Here is a 23,750-nt window from a genome sequence, read left to right on the forward strand (position 1 = left end):
TGTGGCGGAGCCCGAACCAGTTGCCGTTTCGTACACACACGCCCCTCTCCAATTAGGCAAACAAATTTCGGGCAATTTTCACACATTTGACACGTTTTAGCCATTTTAAGGCCCATCCGCAAGGACACCTCAATGGGCACGACGGCGGCTACTACCCCCGAAGACCTTGCCGGGTAAAAGGATATTTGCATTTACACATGAGCTGCCATACACCTCCCCCCACGACCCTCCCAGGCTCCCCAACAACACTCTGGGCTGGGCTGCCTTCCCGCCTTGAGTCGTGTCTTTGCTGATGAAATTGCTGTAGGATATTACTTTGAATTATCATAAATAACAGAGCAATGCGAGGATGTGTGCGCAAGTAACCTTCGGTGGGTTGCGCGGGGGGGGATATAGGATCAGGTGGCCTTTATGTTCTGCCCTAGCGATGAGGCTGTGGGCTGTGCGTGTTTGTGGTTTCCCAATATGTTTATCGGGCCATCCTGTTGCCACCGGTATCCTTTCATTTTCCGCAGCACAACTTTAATGGATTGTCATGTTATCAAGTAAAAATCCTTTAAGCCTTGTCGCTGCTCAATGGATTTCTGGCGTTCTGGTTAATGTTCGTAATGCCAAGTGAAGTGCAAATGGATTGCCACTTAAAGAACGTACAAATACTTAACAAGAAACAAAAGCGAGTCACACGGTAGTTCCGGCCATGCCTTTTACTCCGATTTTCCACTGATTGGTATTTAAAATTTCATTAAAAGTCTTTTCCGCTTACACAAGAGCATTTTTGTACGCAATAAATCGACAAGGACCCTCTCTCCAGCAGGCAACGGACACGAAATGTTTCTTGGGTATCCTCTCTTTTCGTTCGGATATTAACCATTTTCATCATTATCCTTGCTGCTGCTCCTGCTGCTGTACAGCTCCTGCTGTTGCCCTTACACGTGCCTGATGCCATTTATCTATGGATATACGAGTTTATATATATGTATATATGTAGGGAAACAGTTTCACAGTTGGTCTTTGGTCCCTGACACGTACTTGGCCGTGCGGCATTTTCAATTTATTTCATTTTTCATGTGGACCACACCATTACATTACAGATATTGGACTGTACGTTTAACGAATTAAATTATCCCCCCTTTGGCCGCAAAAGCCGCAAAAGTGCTCGAAAAACATTGAAGAAAATTAACATAATGCCGTTGAACCTTTCACTCTTGCATCTTGAATGGGGCTAACCGGCAACGCCCCCCCCTCCCCCCCCTGGTTAAGTCAACAATAATTTGTTTGTTAACAAAGCCAAAATTCAATTACAGTTCAGCATGAGGCCACAAAAGGCACCAGAGTCAAGGCAGTACAATAAGCTTAGGCCATACAAGATGTAGGATGTAGGATCTACACCCCCAGCCCCAGTCCCAGCCCCAGTCCCAGCCCCAGTCCCAGTCCCAGCCTATAGAATACTGCAACAATAGAGGGTTATAATGGGGCCTAGACGTTCGAGTATGGGTGTGTGTGTGTGTGTTCATAGAACTTTTTCAATTTGATTTTCTTCTTCTTTACCACAGATTTTTCTACGAAGGCGGGAAATCCTTTTTGTTTAATAAAACACAAATATGCAAATAGTTCTACAAATTGATATATTTCCCATTAATTTGAACAAAAAAGATTCACTGCAAATCCGTCTATCCGTTTTCTCAGCAAGTGTCGAATCTAATACAATTAACAGCATAAATTCATAGAACTATTAGTTATTTAAAAACATCCAATTTTGTTAAAATCTGCATTAAAAAACTCTCATTTGGGGATTTTTCTGAAAGACTGAAAGGGTTATCCAAAAAAGCCATGCACAAAATTGTGTCTCTTACAGGTTGCCGCCGCTTTCTAATTGCCATCCTTACGTTCTCCTGGGACGGTTAGCCGGGACATCAACAGATTTTCGGCCATCTGGGGGGGCTCCCCGCGTACCATCACAAGCTTCGTCGAGTTCCAGACCCGATTTGCCACTATCGGCAGCATGAACAGCACAATGCGATACATTCTTAAAATTTTAGACTAGAACTGTGTTTGAAAACAGAATTGAAACTGTTTTTTGTACTTTTGACTTTTTGGTTTGTGCTCCACAGCCCACTGCTCTCTCGCCCGGTGGCACTATTCAAAATGGATGACTGTGTGTGTGTCCTGTCGGTGTGTCCATTCGGTTGACTGCTTTGGAAGCTGGCAGCCAAACTTAGTTTGCTGCCAATAAATCAAATTCCCAATCACATCCCAGCATCAGAACCAATTTTCAGTCCTCTTTCTCCACTTTGGCCATTAATCAATCACAAAAGTGTGAGAGTTTGAGTGAGGGGGGGACGGGGGAAACGAAAACGAGGCCAAACGGAAGTTGTCAGAGTTGGGTCCATGCATATGACAAGAGTTTAAAGCTTTGGGTTAATATTTGACTCAATTAAAGTGAATCTTAATTAAGCTCCAGCGGGCATCGAGAGTCCAACCGACTAGAGGGGATGTGGCATTGCCAAAGCACACTCAAAAGCTGTCAGACCTTGCCAGCCAGCATCGGAGTCAGAGACGACAGCAGCCACCACGAGGACATCGACGAGGACGACGACGACGACGAGGACACATTGCCAAAGGCAATAATCGCAATTTAATATTCATGGCGTTCTCACAGTCAATGTATTTTCGAAAATGTTGCAGCTGTAGACACGAGCCAACTAGAGTCCCCTCAATACGAGTCCCCCCCCCCCCCCCCACCCCCTTTCAGTTCCTGCTCTTCTTGTTTTCTGCTGTCAGGCGACCAAAGTGTTTGGTGTTGAGATATTTCCCGTACCTTCAGGGCCTCTTTGGTTGGGGATTTGTCGCCTGTGCAGCTGTTTTCCTTTGGGTTCTCCGGGCATGGTATTTGCATCGTTGTCATACATTCAATAAGCGACGAACCTCAGGCAGGACCTCCCCAGACCCCTAGCTGGCGACACCCTTTGGCTCATCAGTTATTTATCGTATCGTGAACCCCCTTCCAGCTACCATGCTGCCTTCTATTCTTCTCTATGCTTTTCTAGTTTCTTTAACTTCCCTTCTCGCCCCCCCCCCCCCCCCCCCCCCCCCCTTTTGTATGTGTCTGTGTGCAGTCCGAGTTTTTTCCGAGGACTTCCGCTGGTTTTCTTGGCTAGTTCTCCCTCTGACTCGGCGGCCAACTAGTTTCTCCAAAGCTGATTTGCTTTCAGCGATAAGTGAGAGCCACTCTCCATGGCATGGGGGGTGGGTCTATTGCCTCCTCCGTGTGTCTGTGTGCCTTTCCTGCTGGCCAAATTTATGACTACTGAATGGGCAGACGTCTACTCTCCTCCTATATATACAAATACATATATATATTTTGGTTTTCTCTTCCTCCCTGGGGCATTATCATCACATCAGCTGCTTATGCTGATTGGGGGGTATTAATAACAGGGTGCTGGCTGGGGCTCCGGTCTCCGGCCACCCAAAACTGATTTCATCGCCATATGCCCCCAAGGAGAAATGTTCTTCGATGGAAAATACTATAGTTGGGGCACGTGCTCTATGGCTATTGTTGCTGGATAAACGTGGCTTTTAATCAATTTGTTGGCCACAATTTATGGACCATTCAAGTGGAAAGAACGATTTTTCTTTTAACCAAAAATGTGTTCCGATTCCCATTGTTTTCATTCATGCAAATGATTAATGATTTTTGGCCACCAAAATATCTCATTGTTTCGAAAGCCCTCCGTCTCCATCTTGGCCTCCGGTGGGATTCTAAATCGTTTGGCTTATTGACATAATTGGACCTACAAAAATATGCCATAAACTAGTCAGTCAGTGCCCCAAGACGGCCATAATGAGCAAACATCTGGCCTAGAATCAACATTTGCCTTGGCCATGAATAATTGCATAATTAATAATGAAAATTAAATGTAAATTTGCCCAAGAAAATGCCGATCCTGTCCTCTATCCCCAACCTAGTACCTACTATCGCCCTCTCTCTCTCTGGCAAGTCTCTTTGCATAATTGAAAGACCCGGCCAGGATGTTCCGTTTTATGGATGTCGCATTCGCATCCGCCCAGGATGCAGAAATGCTTTTTGGCCAGGACACCAGACAGCAGACGATGGGATGGGTCCGGGACGGAACGAAACGGAACGGAAAAGCCAAAGCAGAAAAAAAACTTTCAAGTCATCTCTCGGCATGCTAAATTTGACAAGAAAAAGTTACGCTCTCCCGGCGACCAAATTGAAGTTGAAGTCCAGTCATTTGAGTAGATGCTGGCCAGAACCGAAGGACGCGATATGCAGAAGGAGACTTTAATGTTTCGAAATTTAAGCAAACTTCAGCATAGAGCGAATTTGCATAGATATTTCTGGACCAAGAATGGAATGCACTTCAAGCTCTTTAGTAAATGATTCCGATGATGTCTGTAGATACCATATCCCACATCGATCGATCTACTTTGCCTCCCCCTTTGCTTGCCTCCATTTTCTCTCTTTTTTTCTTCCTTTAGTTTTCTCTAGTTTCATAGAATATTTGAGCTCGACTCCCCCTCTCGTTGGCTTTCCATTGGCTTTCCTTGGTGCGAGGTGCGAGGTGCGACTGGTGACGCACACAGAACAGAGCCTTTGTTCATCTTTTCCATAACATTTTACCCGCCGCATTGCTGTGGTATTTTCTGTTGTGGAAATTAGCCGCATCTCTCTCTCTCTCTCTCTCACTCGCCCTTTCTGTGAAAAACAGAAAACGCGAATTGCCAGAGGGAGCGGAGCTTTTCCTTGTCGCAGTTTTTCCCGTTGCTCGTGGCTCGTTGCTCGTTGCTTCTGTGCCATTTATGACACTTGAAAGTGCTTCGCCTCCCATGCCACCACGCAGTCATTGTTGGAAAAGTCGTTAGCCTGATGTTGTGCCTCATTATGTGGCTGGGAGATAAAAAGCACAGGAGACACCCTGTATACCGGCTCGTTGCCTTTTGTTGCCCGTTGATCCAATTAAAATTTCGACGCTTGCGGGGCGCCATCAACATTGCCCAAAAATTCTGTTACTAAATATTGTGTCAACTCAACTCTTGCCCATATACGGGGTATATTGGGCTCGTGAAAGTACGTGTAACAGCCATTAGAGCAGCCCTATTAATACCAAGATCTCGGATACCATAAGAGATACCCACCTGAACGAGGGGGCAGTCAGTATTTGCCTTAATATCTGGCTCCCCTCCATGAGATGGCACACACTGCACGAGGAAAAGTGTACGAGAGAGAGAGAGAGAGAGAGAAAGAGAGGGTTGTGCATTTCTTCTCTGTGGCTACAATAATGATTCGATCCAAGCCAGATTCGGTTGTCTGGTAGATATGATCGTCCTCTAAGATTCTAAATATACCATCATCTTCAAGAAAAATCACTAAATTGGGAAAACGAGTCTCCAGCGGCACCCTTCTCTTATTATATCTCTCTCCATCTTCAATACTTAAGATATGTAGGGCATCCTATCGCCGTGGCACTCCGATTGCTGTAAGGTCTCTCCGTTCTCTATCTGTGAAATGTCAGAAATATGAAACCAAATCTCTGCCACACAAAACAATAATTTGAATTTCTCTCTCCTGCTGGCTGGCTGGCTGTCTGGCTGTCTGGCTGTCTGGCTGCCTGGCGTCCTTATGCCTCCTTCCAAGGCATATTCAAATATTTGTTTAGAAACAAGAATGATATTGGAATAACGAAAAGTGGTTGCCTTTTGTATACATTTCTAGGCAATTTTATTATCAACAAGAATTTTGCAAATGATTCCTGGCCAAACAATACTCGGACGAAGGAAGCAGGGAATCGTATGATTTTTTGTGGGGTTTGGGGTGTCAATGGTAGAGCCAATTAAATGTTTATTGTCCAAATGGCAATTACTTAAGGTATTTCCAACATTTAAATATCATGTGATAGCAGTTAGATGTTTGCATTTATGGTGCAATTATTTGCACATCGATTGGGAAGTGGCTGTCTTGATAGATGTGAAAACCTTTGGCATTTGGCCTTTGGTCTATGCCCCTTGTAGTCTGCCTTTCTTTGCCGCAGGACCCGTCGTGATATTATCCATCATTATGGCATTAATTAATTCAATTAAATCTGGAATGGCAAAGGATTTTTCTCTTCAACCCAACAAGAGCCGTGCTTCCGAGTCTCCTTTTAATTTCCGCTTGAGTTCGGTGACCAGAGGGCTGAAGAAAAGCAAAATATCTATGGCATATCCACTTAATCCAGCTAAAAAACGGTTTTCTCCCCCTCTTAGAGAGTCCTCCTTTCTCTCTCCCTCTCTCTCTCTCTCTTTATATATTTATCGTTCGTTCTCTGTGGCTCTAATGATTGAATGTCACAGGAGCTGCAGACTGCAGCTCAATTAAAATGGAAATTCGAGTGGATTTTCCTATAATTACGCGTTGCGGTTTCGCATTTCCCTATCGATCGATTACCGTTTTAGAGGTTTTAGAGTTTGTTGACTTTGCAATTTTCCACGAAACGGAGGAAAATCTAAACAACAAAAGGAAAAACAGCAGCGCCAGCAGGACGAGGAACAAAAACAAGGAGGTGGAGCAGGAGCAGCAGCAGCAAAGGGGGGGGGGTAAATGCAAATTTTAAATTCAAATACGTCCGGCAGCATCAGATATACATAAATACATACATATGTATATACATGGCTATGTATACGGGTGTACATATGTATATATATTCTAAAAGTTGCTTGTTATTCCCACTCATGTCTGGCAAATTGTCGTCACTTACTCCCGTATGTGCCCCCACCCCACCGCACACCCCAACCCACCCCTCCCACGTCGTTGTTGCTGGTTTATGTAAATGGATATTTGCATATTTTTAAGGCCAACACTATTGTCCTTGTGTATGCAAAATGAAAGCCTTGTATGACATCCAGCCATGTTTTTCCCTGGGTTTTCCCCAAAAATTGTTGCCCAAAGTGCCGCTTGGACATTTTCAAGAAGTTTTTTACACACAAATTCTGACACGTGTTGGTCCTCCTGGAACAGGCTGCCTTGTTGTTTCTATGGGTTTTTTGTGCCATGTGGTGCAGCTTGCTTAGTGAAATATTAACATTTTTGCGGCTTATTTTGAAAGTTTCTTGAACGGTAAATAGAAATTTATGGAAAATATACGAAATAGCAGACTTTATTTTATCTATAATCAACCCCTTAGCCTTTAATCAACGTAAACCGCCGACAGACTGGCGATGAAAGCATTCCCTAGCCTAATCCTCAAAGACGCACAAAAGTATGCAACGAAATCCTTTCAGACAGTCCACTGGCCCATTGTTCCATACAATATAAATCTCTATCCGAAGGGGGGGTGTCCAATGCAACAATCTCTGAAACAGAGACTAATTGCTTAAGCCCCAGCCGCGCCCCAGCTACCAATGCAGAATGGAACTGCAGTCCTCAATCTCCATCAAAAAGCAAGAGCTGCAGACAGCTGAATGGATTGTAAGGTGGGAGGTGGGAGGTGAGAGAGGTGCACCCCCCCCGTTAATTGTTTCAATGTCAGGCAACAGAGCAGAGCAATTAATTGAAGGTCAAGCAATTGCCACAGCAGCAGCAAAGGGGGACCAGAATCCAACGATTTATGCGCCAAGCGATAAACCTTTCAGAGCCAAAAACAACAACAACAACAGCAAAACACAAGAAGAAGTGCAACAAATGAAACTGAGAAAACAAGGAGAGACCCCACCCCCTCCCAAATTGTACAGCTAACAGGGTATATTGGGTTGATGGAGATGTATGTGACAGGCAAAGGCATTCATAAGTTCTATATATAGAAGTTTCACTGTACTAAGGTACAGTGCTGGTGTAGCACTCATGGCTGGGTAGTAGAGGGTATCTTCCAGTCGCCACACCAGGGTTTCTTGCCGTTTTATGTTTCAATCCTGCGCAGCAATTTGTAAATGTAAACAAAGCCAACGGCAGAGAGAGCCGAGCCCAGAGCCGAGCCGAGAGTCGAGCCGAAAGCCGAGCCGAGAGCCGAGGCGAGAGCCAAGCCAAGCCGATTCGAAGAGAGGGCTCGCCGCCCACTGAGCGAAAGAGAGTGAGAGCGAAACTGCGGTAAACTGTTATACGCGCTAAGCTTTAGACGCAGGCCTGCTGTGGACTGGGGCTCAGAACGCCCGCAAACGTGCACGGTCCACGGTGCGAGTAGCTGGACCCAACTCTCAATTATACGAAAAAAGACAAACCGAAACCGAAACCGGAACCCTTCGCCGCGGCCTCACAACACGCGTTTAATTTGATGCGCAAACAAATGTTTTTGTTCTGCTTTTAATGGAAGGATTCCGACGCCCCACGAGCTTGAGTAAATATTTGCCACAAAATTAGTATAAAGAATAAGTATTACCCGCCAAGTGCGAGCACTGCTCTTCCATTTTGCTTTAGTTTTGTAGTTTTTGTTTTAAATTGCATTGAAATTTCCCTCAAGGATAATTTAAGTTCGTTTATTTGTGTGCAATCGTTTGCTTCGGTCGGTCCCCGATAAACAACAGAAAATCAGAAAAACAAACCTCGCACAGAACCAATCAGCCAGCGAATCCCATGGGTAATTCGCCCTAACCATTGCCCCGCCCCCTCCCCCTCTAATGAAGTCGGAAAATCCCAAGCCAGGCACCGCAATGAGACAGAGAGAGAGAGAGAGAGAGAGGCAATCCTGCAGCATCAGCTGCGTTGAAATAAAAGATTCATTTCGTTTATAGCCAAATTTGAGGATGTGCGAAAGCACAGGGAAAAATGTCAACAGTTTTATATGGGAATCATTTTTTTTTTTGTTCGCAAGGAAACTTTCATGGCATTTTGCATTTTGATTGAAATAAGGAAAAGGCGAGAGGAAGTGGGGGTAAATGTGAGTATTAAAAATAGCAAGGAGCAAGCCTGGGGAATATAGAAATTCCATGGAAATCTTAGGCAGGTATTTAGACACAGGCAATCTACCATTCTTGGAAATTTTCGGGATAAACAGCCACAATAATGTACATTAATAAGCCCATACAAAGAGCTGAAAGAAAGAGATCTCTTTTCGGATTAAAGACAGTTCCTCCATCTTTGCCCCAATTTAAATGTTAATTTCCCAGGGCAACTTTTTAATGTTTAAGCGGCCATAAAAATACCCAGAATTTCGTCACACTTTTGGGCTACCATTTTCTTTGAAAATCTTGCTCAATATTTGCTCTCGAATCACACATAAAAGCGTCTGTGGGGGAATACCCCACAAAGCTGTCGAAAGTTATCATTTTTCGCTTTTCGCTGTGAAGAGCTAAGCAAACTTTTTAAGCGATCGTAGCCGTAACAGTAACAGCAGCAACAACAAGGACCCAACAATGTTCAACAATTTTCCACCCCCCCCAGCTTCAGTTGCCAAAAGGCAAAAATTGTCATAAAGTGCGGCGAAAATGCTGAATGGGGAAATGGAAGCCAAACGCCGCCCCTCCCGCCCCGCGACTTCATGGGGTGTCACCGGTTAGCTGTCAATTGCACCCCCAGCCACCCCCCTCCAAGTAGTCTGGCACTCTCTCTATCTCTATCTCTCTCGTTTTCGTTTCGTTTTAGACACTTTTGCTGCGTAATTTACGAGCACCACAGTTGCCATATTAAAAGACATAAAACAAACCAAACCGCAAGCAAACAAAAAATATATAAAATATTGTTAGAAAGATAAAAATAAAGGATGTACGAGGGCTATATATGACTCAAAGATATCCCTTATCAAAAATTAGGCATTTCTTAAACAACAAAAATACAAAAATATTACAAAAAATAATTATTATAATAATTCATAATGAATCTATAGTAATTGATCCCTCATATTTTAGACCTTCGGCGCACATTCTTTGGTACATCCTAGTCAATCCTTAGAAGGGTTCAGAAGTCTATGGTCCATAGGCTAGAAGTTACGATCAACCCTTATATTGTTTCAAATCAATAATATAGCAAACAGAAACGACTCCCTTTGCCACGAATCCCATACACCCGTTTCGCCTGAAAAGTACAGGGTATAGCAACAAAACTTGTTGCCCAAAAAAATGCCTTTGTTGATAGATAAACATGCGAGTGCTAGTAGTATATTTTGCTTCCTTAAGTCACGTTGCATGCAACGAGGGGGGGGATGAAATTCGCTAAAAAACAAAATTGTGAAAATATTTTACGCGTGACAGTGGAACGTTTTGTTCCTGCGTTGATGCGTTGTCGTTGCGGGGGGCGGCGGGGTGGGGTTGCCCGGCACTTCGACCGGGAATTTCCCGGCAAAACAAACAGCACAGAACAGAGAGCAGAGCAGAGCAGAGCAGAGAAAATACAAACAACAAACAACAAGCAAACAGAGAACAGAAAACTTTTACGCTGCCAACAACCAGACCAGCGGCAGGCCCCCAGTCGAAAGTTCATCATAAAGGCACAAAAATTGTACTGTGCAACTCTGCCACCAAAGGCGAAATCCTTCAAAAAGTTTTCACATTTCATTTGCTGCAATGCAATGCAATTCTGGGCCATTTAAGGCCTCCACAGATATCCTTTAAGAAATGACTGTCAAATGGGTAAAACGAAGGTGCTTGCCACCGCGAAAACTTTTGGTTTCGCTTTAGATTTCTATCCAATATAATTATTTAAAAAAAAAACACTCAATCTTGGAAAGTTTTCCTATTAAATAATGGAATCTAAGATGGGAAACGATACCCAGAAATAGGAGAACGCATAGGCTGGGAAGTAGAAGTGTGCTGTGAGGCAAAACAATGGCAAAAGTATTCGTAATGGTCCGCCAAGTACTACACCTGTGTACATTCCCCGGGTAACAATTTCACTTTGAAGTTTTTTTGCCCAACAATCCGCTGCGAAGCCAAGCGATAAGCAAACCGTAACTGTAAAACACCATCCGCAACAACTTCAATTTGTTAAACCTATGCAAATCACATTCACTTTCCCCCCCCCACACACACACACACACACACCCATGTGGCGCCCTTGTTGAACAGGAAAATATATGTGGAGAGAGAGAGAGAGGGGGGGCTTGTAAGGCAACAGGAGCAGCAGCAGGAGTCAGTTGTGCATACACTCAGAAAAAACAGAGGGCATACATTTATTTGTAGCACGTAAACAAACTGATTGCCAGTCACGCGTTCACGTAAACAAACTGATTGCCAGTCACGCGTCAACGTTGATTGATGAAAACTCAGGGCTAGAAAGAGGGGAGACAATCTAGAGATTCTCCTTCATATATTTCTAGCATTTTTCGCCCAGTGTACAAGTATATATACTAGTATATGTATGCGAAAGGCACAACATAACTTTGTCTGCCTCGAATGGCCATCAGAAGTGCATTTCTATTCAGCAGGGAATAAAGGAAGAAGGACTGAGAGTCGATGCACTGAGAGTGAGAGTGGGAGCTGACCCCCCCCCCCCTCCTCTAATGGCTATTGAAAGCGACTGATGGGGACTTTTACTGGCTTGCACCTTCGCTGGCACTTGCACTGCACATCCTGTGTTAACCAAATGCCATGCCCTCCGCACTCATTCATTTATGTATGAAGGCAATACAGTTAACTGTATTTTGCATTCGGCTAACAACATTCGTACCTCATTGGTTCACTCCCCACCCAGCCTGCCACTCAGCCACTCACTCTCCGCGCCATTCCTTGCCTTGTGGAAAATGGCAAACGGAAATTGTCCATATTTCACTTAACATCAGCGCTGAAATGGCAGAATGGAAGGACCAAATCACAGGATAGGGCTCGGTGTGGGGGTGGGGCTGCCAGAGTTGACACAGGAAGCAAGATAGCAAACAGAAATTCGACTCAAACGAAGATCTAATACTCTAGCATCTACGCTTTTATCACTCACGAGGGATTTCCCGGCTCTCCAATTGATATCTTCATACATTTTGGACAGCTCTTAAGCCTCCTTGTAATCCTTTTTCAAATGTTACAACATCCTTGCCAGTTTCAGCATACCCCTCAGCCCCTCAGTAGGGAAGCGGCAGAAAGCTACCTGCAAATATTTGCAAAATCAAATGGCGGGGACTGGGTCGATGTTTGTTTGTGTGTGTGTGTGTGCCCTGGGCTTATAAAATGTTAACTGTAAATAAATTATTAGCAAACGGTCTTCCCAGGGAAATACTCAGAGTAGGGGTGATGGTGGTGCCATTTTACTTCCGTTTGCCCTGGGTACAGTGGAGCCTGCCTACAGAGTGTGTGTGTGTGTGCTTTCAGCTGGTAACAAGACAATTACCACTGCGTTGGGGTTTCTGTTTTGCTCCCTGTGTCTGCCTCTGGGGTCCAAGTATGGTGTGTGCCGCCGCTCTATGCAACTTTGAATGGCTTTACACACACACACACACGCGCGCGCGAATGGAGTGCTCGAATGTGTGCCAGCGCACACACACACACACATGGCAAGGCAAAAACTATAGAAAAAATTTCAGGACTGCTTCTGCCTGTTCCTCCCTGGCTTATTCTTCTACTGTCGCTGTCGTTGCCGCTGCCGCTGCTGCTGCCACAGAGAGGCATTGCTGCGAGTAGGGAGTAGTCGGATGCCACAAAGAGGCCGTGCTGCCAGTTGGGGCGTGGCTGCGTAGACAACGTGTTAAGCTTCAGTGGTTTGCCATTGCAAATGGGACACATTAGCAATGTAGCATGTTCCGAGGATGGTGCAGGGCAAAGGGTAGCATTCGTGCGGGTCTACGCCATCATTCACCCGCCCGGAGTACCCCCCGACAGCCCCCTGGCATGTGCCAAATGTGTCAGCAGCAGTTTAATGGCGCTTAGTTAGCCAAGGGGCAGGGAGTGGGCGGTGGGGGGTGGCGAAGGTGGGTGCAAGGTGCTCTTAGTGATTGCGACGACTAATTTGACATGATTTTAGACAGTTGCCAGCTTTGCCGCGGATCCCTTGCGATACAAAAAGTTTATTAGTATTTTCTAGTATTTTTGGTATTTTCTTTTTGTATTTTTGTGTATATATTTCCCGTAGATTTATGCTAGTTTTTCTACCACTTTTTAAGAACCAAAATAAGAACCAGAAAAGTGAAAAGAGAGAACAAAAATACTTGAGATTCGTGCTGCAAACGTAAACATAAATTCAAATAAATTATACATAAGTGCATGAAATAGTTCCGGCCACGGAAGATGGATCCAGAGAATGGTCCGGCATATCCCACTGAGCCCGAGGAGTGAGCCGCAGGCCGAATCAGCAGCAAACCATCCTCGTCCAGAATATAGGGCCGATCTAGGCCCACATAAGAGCTATCTGAGGTCTGCTGGCTCTTCCCAAATCTCAAGTGCAGCGGCGGAGAAGACCTGATCCGCCCCGTATAAATTCAGATAGAAGGCAGGAATTCATTTATGAAAATGCTGAGATTGAGCTAAATAAATAGTCATCAAATGACAAACTTAGGCAGTGGTTCATAAAGCATAGGCCAGGCCAACGCGTGAATGTGCACTTGATTTAGTAGGTATTTGGAAAGGGGGAAAATATAGACGTTTGTCCGTTTTATAAATCAAAACACCAGCACATTATAGGAGCTTTAATTACTAATGAAGATTTTGCGCTTAGAAGATATCCTTGTCACAATATTTAAATTGTGAGTCAATATTAGAGGAAATTGCTATTTCCATGGTAACACAGATTCCTAGAGCTAGGAGTGATGCGTAAGATTTTGTTAAGGTTTGTAACCTGTTTAACAAGTTCAACAGAATCAAAGAAATGCATTTAGATAAGCTGGGGTTCCTAAAAAAGTTCATTCACCCTATGAATTGCTTTTACTACATGGACCGTTAACAATGGTTTGTGAATACAAAAAAAAAAAAATAATGATCAGCTAATTTTAGATCTCTTTGTTCCAATTGTATTCGGTTAAAACAGATACACACTTGATCATAATAATAGTTACACACATCTACGTAAAATTTAACATAACAAAAAGCAGTTGAATTCAATATTTGAAACTTAAAATTAGTTCTCAATTATACCAATAGTATTTGTTTTCAATAAAATAAACTTTATTATATTATAGGATAATGTTATAAAAGAAAAGAGAGCAATTTGTACTTCAGAGTCAATGTCAGGCTGCTCAAAATAATAGGTACACTTCAAGTTTTGTTATGAAAAAAGTTTTTTAACTGATTATTATTTTTTTTTTGTTGCCTAAATGGGATTTATAGTTAATATCCGATGTATCCACCTTTATTTTTTGTCACCTTGGCAATGGCCCGAAGAGATTGGCCTTCTTTTTTCAGACTAAGAGCCAATTGGGCTGTACAATAAGACTTTCGGCCTATTCTTGTAAGAAAAAAATAATTATTTGTTTATATTTAGACTGTTGTTAAATGAAATGGATGTTTAATTGCCAAAAAGTCAAGAATTTCCAAATTATTCACTTGATATTCAAAATTTACTGACACTGTACCTATTATTTTGATCAGCCATAATGTGATGTCAACTCGCAATTTCGCTTAAAGCTCTGTTATTCGGCGGTTTCCCTGTTTAATTTTTTTTTTGTCACGGAACTGCAATACATTGACAAATAAAACATACCAAACAAAATTTTGTTTTCAACACTTAAAGTACGATAAAACTAATTATTAATGAAAAGCTTCAAGGTGTACCTATTATTATGATCAAGTGTGTATATCCGCTGCATCGTATCACTCATATGCAATATATATGTATATACTCATATGCATTTACAATCAAGAACAAATTTGATTTTTCCAGTTCTCTTTACGAAACGTATGGCTAATCTTGGGGTATGACAAGCCAGGGTATGAATAAACATAGAAAATAAAGTGCGAAAAAACGACGAGCCGGAAAAAAGAGAAGCTGATAGCCAGACAGCGACAGAGAGAGACGCCAAGATGCAAGAAGTTTGTCTGCCAGCCTCATTTGGAGATTGTTTTGATGAACTTGAGGTTCTCTGTTGCCCCTTAAAGGTGGGAGGTATCGGTGCGATATGGGAAATGAATGAAAGAGGTAGTACCCAGGTGTACCCAGGGGGAGGGCCAGTGCCAGTGACTTTATCGGAATGCAAGTAATACATAAATTTGATTTTATATACTTGCGTTTGAAAGAACTTTGCCCTTCTGTACAAATTTCCCGGCCGCAACTCCACTTTTACTCAATTAGTATGGCTCGCCTCCGCCAGAGGGCGCATACTGCAGCATTCAGAGTGTGTGAAAGAGAGGGAATGTGACTCGCTGCATGGCCTGACTGATTTTTTGATAGGCCATATCGACTCGACTATTGATGAGGTGATGATGACTACTATGGGGTCGGAAACGTTTCCTTATGCCACTCTTACAATCCTCTTCAACACACAATGTACAGTGTACACACTTTATTTCCCGTTATACTTCCCTAGTATATAATAAGACGGCACCATCTTTCCAGTGAAACAGTTGCAGAGATATTCTAAAAATAATTTCCCAATAATAATTCTATTTTCTTTCCTTCTGTCTACTGTTCTTTCAGCTAAAGGGAACACAATCAAGAAACAAGAAACTAAGCCGCATCAGAAACCCTTAATAAACTGTTAGAATCCACTCCCCAGTGCTATTCTCCGTTAGGATATAACGCGCGTACACGTACACTAGCCGGCATTTGTATTGGTGACACGTTCCACTGCCACCAAAGCAGCAAGCAGTAAGAAGCAAGCAGCGACAGCGACAGCGACAGCGACACAAATAACTGTGCTTCCCGTGATCTGAAAATCTCGCGGATACAATTTGGGTGCTAAAAACTAAGGCGGAATATGGAATGACACATCACACATGTATAATATAAGAGTGTGCTGATTGTGTATAATTTTTTGTATATGTATATTTGGTGCGTGATAGAAAGAGCAAGAGCAAAAATATAAATACACTTAAGAGAAAACCCACAAACAAAACGAAAAAAAAACAATTACAACAAAATGTCTGCGCCGGCAGTTGAAGTAAATGGAAGTGTTCCGGCCGTGGAATTTCATCAAAGACAGGTAAGCAAATCAGTAATAATGCACAATTTATTATTGTTTTTAAACATTTTAAGCATTCTAATATCTGAGCAATTAGAAACACATTTCAATTTCCTCTTGCCCTTCAATACAAATCGATCCAGTAGTAACTAACACACACACACGATGGCGGGATCCCGGTTAGCAACAGTATTTTTTGGCATTTTGCTTACAGTTGGATTTTCCCTAATTTCAAAATCAAAACAAATCGATCGCGGCAACTGTGTGTCCTGACCGCTTGACACCACACAAAGAAAAGTAAAAGAGAAACAAAAGAAAAAGTGAATTCGTTCAAACAGTCGTGGTCGACCCATAACATACCCTTCCAGATCACAAGTACATACAAATGTGTATATGACACTCCTATGATAATTCGATTCTAATGTTTCAGCAACGAAACTAAAACGCTCCAATTGCCTTTAGACCAATAAATATCTGGAATATCATTAAAAAAAACATTTGCGATCAATTTCCCCTGTCGGTGTGGCAAAATAGGGCGACTCTCCGTTAGGGTTTGCTCATGCTCCAGGCTTCCCTTTTCACCGCATTCGCTTGCTGAATTTTTTGCTATTGACACCCACACTTACAGAGACTTCGGGTCGCAGAGCTCGCGTCTTTAGTCGGCGCAAACGGTTCTGTAGCTGCGCAAGCGACAGTCGTCAGTCGTCAGTAATTTTTTGTCTTTGGTGGAATCAAGATGTTTTTGTTCTTTTAATTTATCTATACCGTTTAGTATTCGGTTTTCATTGTGTTGTGCGTGTCTATTTATTGCTAAAACTGTTTTTTAAAATAACTGTGCAATGGAAAGTGACTGGCCAGAGGAATTTCTAGTGAAGACGCCGGGAATCGCGATTGTGGGAAATTGGAGTGGTTTCTACCGCCGTTGCGAGCTCAACACCGAGCTGAACGATGAGTGGAAATCTCTGAACCAGGAAATTTGGGTGCGTGTTATGATTTCTTTATTATTTACTTGAATTTGCTTTTTATTTGCGCATTTCGTTTGCATTTACTGGTTTTGTGTTTTGTGCAATATCACCTGTTGCATTATTAGCAGAGCTTTTAAGCTGTTGCAACTTAACTTTCATCCCGTTGCTAGAAAGCGCCGCCAGATGGCGGTAGTTGAGCCCGCCATCGTTGCTCCTTCCAACCGCCAGTTGGCGCCGATTAAAGGACCAAAGCTGTTGTCCTGCTTTTGCGGTGAAAAGCTTAAGTGTGGTGGAAATTAAAAGAAACGTCTAATTCAGTTTGAATTATTTGAAATTGTTCACGAATTCAATACTATTGAATGAGCGAGTCCTCCTCCTCTCCACTCTAAACACTAAGCCATGTAAACACTTCACTTCACGGACTAGGCCAACTTTTATTGACCCCGCCGCAGTGCCCCAACTGGATGCCAGGGCCAAAGTGCAAACCTTTGTCAACCAAAAACAAACATTGGACAGCAGCAGCCGCAGTTTTCGGTTGTTCACAGCAACACACACACACACACACACGAGCATGCAGGCCAAAATGGGAAAAAGTGAATTTTGTTGGCCATTAATGAGTGAAGTTTTGAGCTAATGCCGCCAACTGAAACTGCCAACAAAAACGCACACACACATACACATACAAAAACGAAAACTAGCAACAAAAAGCTCTTAAAAAGGGTAAAAAAAACAACAAAAATTGTGTGGATAATTGTATAAGCAGGCAGACCATCGACCAGGCGACTACCATGCCTCCTTTCTCCCCCCAAAGCACAACAACGATGCAGGGGGGTTCTCCTCCCCTTTTTTGGGGGGGAGGGGGGTTGGGGGGTCCGAAAATTCAATTAACGTTGCCTGCATTTTCACACTTTTACCCTCTGTGTCGTGTGTGTGTGGGTGGGTGGGTGTGTGTGTGCATTGATTATGTATGTATATATGGATTGTATGTGCTTTGCGAATAAAGTTTTGATCCTGGCTATGATTTAGACAGGTTTTTGTAGAGTCGAGAGAGCTTTACGCCAATTAGGGCACAAGGCTATAAAACTTTGTTAATGGACGTGGGAATAACGGAACTCTGAAAGAATCATCGAATATGAATACAAAATTTATGAAACAGAGCACAAAATCAGGCCCCAACCCAAACCTCATCAAACCAAAGTACTCTCCAAAAAAAAAAGAAAGAAGGATTTTAAACTATTTTTGTATAGACCATCATGGTTATTGGCCCGGACCCACCCCTTATATAAGCCACCGTGTCCTGTATTTAGTAGACTCCAACTCGGTCTTTGGCCGTTGGCCAAAATGTCAATTCCATTTCGCTCATCAGCATCATCCACTCGTTTTTGAGTTGTTTTCTTTTTGGTTTTGTGTGTGTGTGTGTGTGTGTGTGTGTGTGTGTGTGTGTGTGTGTGTGTGTGTGTGTGTGTGTGTGTGTGTGTGTGTGTGTCTGATTCGAAATGGCAGTTGTTTCTATGGCAAAAAAAAAAGGCACAGCGAAACTGCGGAAATTATCATAGGAAAAAGAGTGCAATAGATAGATGGAAGGATGGATATGTTTGGTGGGTCAAAAGGATTGAAGGAGCGAAAGAGAGAGACAGAGACAGACAACCAATGGAAATCTCTTGGAAATGGTTGGGGAAAACTTATAAATTTTCTTTGGCTTGCAGCAAAAGGCAATCAAGATTTTACTCTTACTCTGTGTACGGGCCATGGGTGTGTGTGTGTGTGTGTGCGATGCAGGACGATATACAGCCTCTGAAATGGAGGCAGACATGCATGGCGGCATTTCCGGTTGCTTGGCACCATTAGTGCAGCTTTCCACGCCCCCTACTGGTGGCGTCCGCCTCCCCGTTCGCCTGCCACTTCTTGTGGCGGTTCTGGTCTGTTCTGTGCTCCCTTTTTCCATCTTTGGCTTTTTGTTGAGATAAGCAGTTTTGCCATTTGTCCGTGCAACTTTTTCGGAAAACCTCTAGAAGTAAAAACTTGTTCCCCCCCGCCCAACCCTGCAGGGAAAGTGGATGGGGGGGGGGGGGGCCCCATTTGACATGTGTTTGCTGCAAGAAGCTGCTGCGTCTTCCCCTCCCTTCTACCCTTGGGGCTTTACTTGCCAAGTTTTTCGGCGTCTCTAAGCCCTGTCCGTGCCCCCGCCCGCACCCGTGTCCGAGTGTCTTATTATTTTGTTTTCATTTTCTGCGGCAGAGCCGGAGCAAAGTTTCCAATTGAATTTTATTGCATCTCTTTGGAATTAAGTCAAAAAATTGTATAGTTTTTTGTTTGTTTGTGTTTTTTTTTTCTATAAATAGATGTTTATGTGGCCACCGGCAAAACAAATCCATTTCGGGCTGCCTCTTAGTGGCTGCCCTTCGGTGAGTGCCGCATCTCCATTTGACGGAGTGCCAGGCACTCGAATGTCCACACCCGAAGAAACAAAGAAAACGTATAAACAATGATAATTGTTTCGAATACTATTGGGGTTCTGTTTTCGCATGGGGCTACCATGCAGACCTTAGAGGGTAACCGAGGCATTCCACGGGGCAGGCAAAGCCCCGCTCCACCACATGCCCCACATTCAGGTTTCCTCTTTGGTCTCTGATTCATGTTTCATCTCTTTGTGTGATTTACACAAATCAAGAAATATTACATTACTCAAATCCGGTGGAGAGAGAGGGGAGACCACACACACACAGTTGAGTGAAAGGAAGTTTGTGTCAAAGAGTGTATGATGAAAAAGCTTAAATCTGGAAAATCCTTTTACCATATTTTTTTGTGTGGTCCTACCAGGTCTGCCCACCGAACTTTCCATCTCTCTTTCCGTTCCTCCCTGTCCCTGTCCGCCGTACTCCTGCTCTCCTGCTGTTTCGCTCTCAAGGTCTACGCCACGTAACGTGCTCAGCCTTTCTCCCGTCTCCCGTCTCCCTCCCACTAACACACATTTGTCTGGGCTGCTCTTTGCTAATGGCCCTGCCTGATGACGCATCATCGCCGGGGCGTCCGTCCCCTGGGCGGGCCTGTCTGAGCGCCGCTCACAAATTATAATTGAGTGCATGGCGAGCGCATTGAACTCCTCCTCCTACTACCGGCTCTCCCTCCCACCCTCCAACTCCCTTCTACCTACAACAAAATGTGCATACCATACAGAGGTACCCTTTAAACTCTTAGAGAAAGAGAGGGAGACAGAGTTAAGGCCTAGTGAAGGCGCCGGTTTTCACTTTCGCAAGACACATTCCGGCCAAATTGATGCTCCCGTTTTCGCAAAACGTAAAACGGCGACATTTCCCTCGACGAAATGAAGAGTAAACGGCTTTCTATCCAGCAAAACATATTTTAATTACAAAAGCAAAAAAATAGATGACTAATTATTGGATTAACATCCATTTGAGACCATTAACAGGTTAATAAAGCTTTTACCTCCAATTTATCGATAAATATCGGACGATACACATAACAGAGGCTTTTGTGCGCGCAATATACCAAATTATGCGCCTAACAGCACCAAATTATGCGCTTAACAGCACCAAATTATGCGCTTAACAGCACTTCATTGGGCGCCCAACAGGGCCATGAGCACCTGTTAACTGCTTGCCGTTCTTTCCTCTCCACACATCAAGCCGTCTTCTTCACAGCAAAACGGGGTATGCAACATTTTACCTATGGGAACTGCCGTTCTTGTTCCTTCCTTTTTTTTTTGTTGGGCGTGCGGCAAGGGGCATGGCCGGAGACGACTCCGTTTAAATATTTTGATGCTGGCAGCAAACTGAATGGCGGAGCCAGGCCTGGCCTGCTGTGGCCTTTGTTTATGTTGCCGCTGCCTCTGTTTCTGTTGCTTCTCTGTAGCTTGTTGCCACTTGAGACGACGCCATGGTGGCAGCCACAGCGCGTACCCGTTGCCTCCTTTTGGGGCCATAAAAATTGTACGCCACATTTTGCCATTTTAATGAATGGTTTTTTTAATGCAATGTTTTTGGCTCGTTAGGGAGGGAAAATCAGCAGCCAAACGGTCGGAAATATTCCGGCCCCTTTGCACGCCTTTAATTTATTGAGTAATTTAATGGGAGGCTGCAACAGGGCGTGGTTACCCTCTACCCTCCACCCCGTATCCTGTAGCCTGTATCCTGTCTCCTGTCTCCGTACTTGTGCCCGGGTAATAGATACTTTTGGGCCCCTGCCTGCCGAATGGCCAAAAGTTGTGCCTTTTTAATTGGACGCCTTCTCACTTCTCTTTGCGGGGAAATCTGCTCTTGGTAGAGGAATTTAATTAATGCAAATTTGATGGAGGCAGCACTCAAGGTCAATGGGTGGAACCGATTAATTTTGGTGGGTGGGGGGGAGGAAATGGGGGTAGGAGGTGGAGATGGGTGTGCCCCGAGGGTTAACAATTTGTGCTACAAATGAATGAGCACATGTGTTGCACGTTCCCGGAAACCTTTATCCTTCGCCCACGCCCACCCCTCGCCCGCCCTCTGCCCAGGCCCCAAAGGTGGGGTCGCTCCCTGGGGAATCCCAAAAAAGTATGCTACACATTTTTTTCGTACACATTTTTGTTTGTTGCGTGCGAGATTTTATCTCCATTCCACGCCATTTGCTTCTGCCCACTAGCCACCGCCCCCTCTCCCCCCCGCACCCGGGCTGCCACCTTTTGTCATCGTTTCGGCCGCCCCTTTTCAGGGGGTGGGGCGGTGGCGGTGGCGGGGCCCTTGGGCGCGATAACAAGTATCATAAATCCTTTGCTTCTTGTAAATGGCACCCGAACAGAGATCCCGCCCCCACCCCCCGCCATGCCACCCACTCCGCCCACTCGTAGTAGCGGTTTCTGTTTTGCTTTTGGCCATCGTTTGTTATTGTTTGCGGTTAGTTGCACGCCACCGCCACCGCCACTGCCACTACCAGCTACCAGCTACTCTCCGCACACATACATCAAGTCAGGGCCAGGTCAGCCCCTGAGGGAGGGGGCTGGTCCCTTCGGTTTACTCAAGTCTTGAAGCGTCTTGAAGGTTGGCAGCGAAAGTTGAGAGCGAAACTTCCGCAAGAAGCCACTAAACGGACCGTTTTCGCTTCATTTGCAGCAACTCAAAACAAACAAAAGTCCATGAAATGCCTGGAGCCCTCAATAGATACCCCTATATGCACATACATACCTATAGATATTGCCACAGTCGATGCGAAAATGTGTCCATTCGCTGATGGGAAATTTCCACAGAGAATCGACGGAAGAAAGGCTGGGAATTTTGTTGGATTCTCCACTCATCTCTCCCTCTCTCTCGTTCCCTCCCCCCTCTCTCGCTGGGAAAATCATAAACTCTCTGATATCTCCCTCTCCATTTATAACACTTTTCCAAAACTAATCGGCTGCTGCTTCAAACTCTTCAAACCCAATGCTGCCCCCGCCATGCCCCCAATGCTGCCCCCGCCATGCCCCCGCCATAACTGTTTTACTGCGACCATTGGAAAATGGAAAAGCGGTGGCAAAAACTCGCCACTGCTCTGCCACATTGCTCATTTTTCGGTTTTCGGTTTTCGGCTTTGGGTTTTCGGCTTTGGGTTTTCGGCTGTGTTGGTGTTGTCGTTGGCGGCGACAATTTGCTGGCCAAAAAGGGATTAAAAAGTTGCCAGTGCGCTGGGATTTGCATTTATGCTGAGGCGGGGGTGGGGGTGGGGCAGGGGCAGGGGTTGGGGGTAAAACCCCAGAAACATGGTAGAGACGTGTTGCGGGGAGTAGATCGAGCGGAGTGGAGTGGAGGGGGAGGGGGAGTACGTATAATGCCTGGGGGGGGTGGCCTTGGGGTGGACAGTGTGAAAATTTCTCACTTTCTCTGGTGACTCTTTCCCGCTGGCACTACCTTTCTCCCCCTCTCTCTCTCTCTGCCGTTTCTCTTTCGCACTTGTGGTTAGGCCATTTGCATTTCAAATCTCGCTTTTGCCCCACCCACACACACACAGCTTTCCCCCCCCGCCCGCCTGCTGCAGGCCGTCATGTTAATAAGCCCCCACCAAAAGCCACATTGGCCTTCTGCACAGACCCCCCCCAGCCCCCCACATCCACCTCCTGCTACTCCGCCAGGCTCCATTTCCGTGCCTGTGTCTGGGCCCGGCTCTGTGGTCTTCGGTCCTCGTCCTGGTCCTGGTCCTGGCCCCGGTCCTGGTCCTCGTCCTGGTCCTGGCAACATGCGGCTAATGCAATCTTGACAAGCGTTGTCCTGCAGAACCGAAAATGAGGCTTGACACTTTTGATTTGGTTTTACGGGCACTCACAGGGGAGTGTGGAGAGGGGTCAGGGGACCCCTTGCACCCCTTGCACGCAGAACGAAAGAAAAAAAGACCCGATAGGATCAGACTGGACGGGCGATGACGAATTTTGGATGCCTCCTTCTGTTTGATGAGGCCTGCAAGAGCCGAATGGGATGCGATGGATGGATGGTTGGTTGGCTGGACAAAAGAGAGCTGATAAAAGCTGGCGGAATGGAGACAGACAATGTCGTGAGGCGACTTTTTGATGGCCAAAATGTGGCAGAAATGTGGACCAACGGGTGAAGAGTGGGCGGGGAGAGGATGAACGATGGGCAATAAAGGCAGTGAGTGATAGGCCAACATGAAATGCAGTGCACAGATGGAGGGAAAGGCTCATTAAAGGGTCTCGTGCCATCAATAATAAGGCAAAAACTTCAACTGTTCCGCAAGCTTGCCGATTTACGTAGAAAAATTTACCAAAGACAGTGCAGATGCTCGAAAAAAGTAACCAAAGCATTTAATGTTTCCAATTGAATAAACAAATTTCGATAGTTTTACCGCC

At 44.7% G+C, this 23,750-nt stretch overlaps 1 protein-coding gene and 1 long non-coding RNA gene across 38 annotated transcripts in view; one reads left to right on the forward strand and one right to left on the reverse strand.

Annotated features, from left to right (window-relative positions):
• Nucleotides 1-23,750, forward strand: part of Rbfox1 (RNA-binding Fox protein 1) — a 126,779-nt gene that overhangs the window by 13,185 nt on the left and 89,844 nt on the right. For all 37 annotated transcript variants that reach the window (XR_004470580.1, XR_004470579.1, XR_004470576.1 and 34 more), the window contains one exon: nt 15,476-15,980. Coding sequence is in view for 32 of the 37 variants with exons in the window: in XM_033384788.1 (XP_033240679.1) it covers nt 15,918-15,980 (63 nt within the window). In the remaining 5 variants the exon portion in view is untranslated. The remainder of the gene's footprint in view (nt 1-15,475; nt 15,981-23,750) is intronic.
• LOC26532582 (uncharacterized) lies at nt 1,605-2,109 on the reverse strand. The gene is made up of 2 exons (XR_001453191.2): nt 1,854-2,109; nt 1,605-1,798 (listed from the first exon to the last, which is right to left on the reverse strand). It is a non-coding gene; the product is annotated as an uncharacterized lncRNA (long non-coding RNA).

The sequence above is a fragment of the Drosophila pseudoobscura genome, chromosome X (assembly GCF_009870125.1).
Source record: "Drosophila pseudoobscura strain MV-25-SWS-2005 chromosome X, UCI_Dpse_MV25, whole genome shotgun sequence".
NCBI lineage: Eukaryota > Metazoa > Arthropoda > Insecta > Diptera > Drosophilidae > Drosophila > Drosophila pseudoobscura.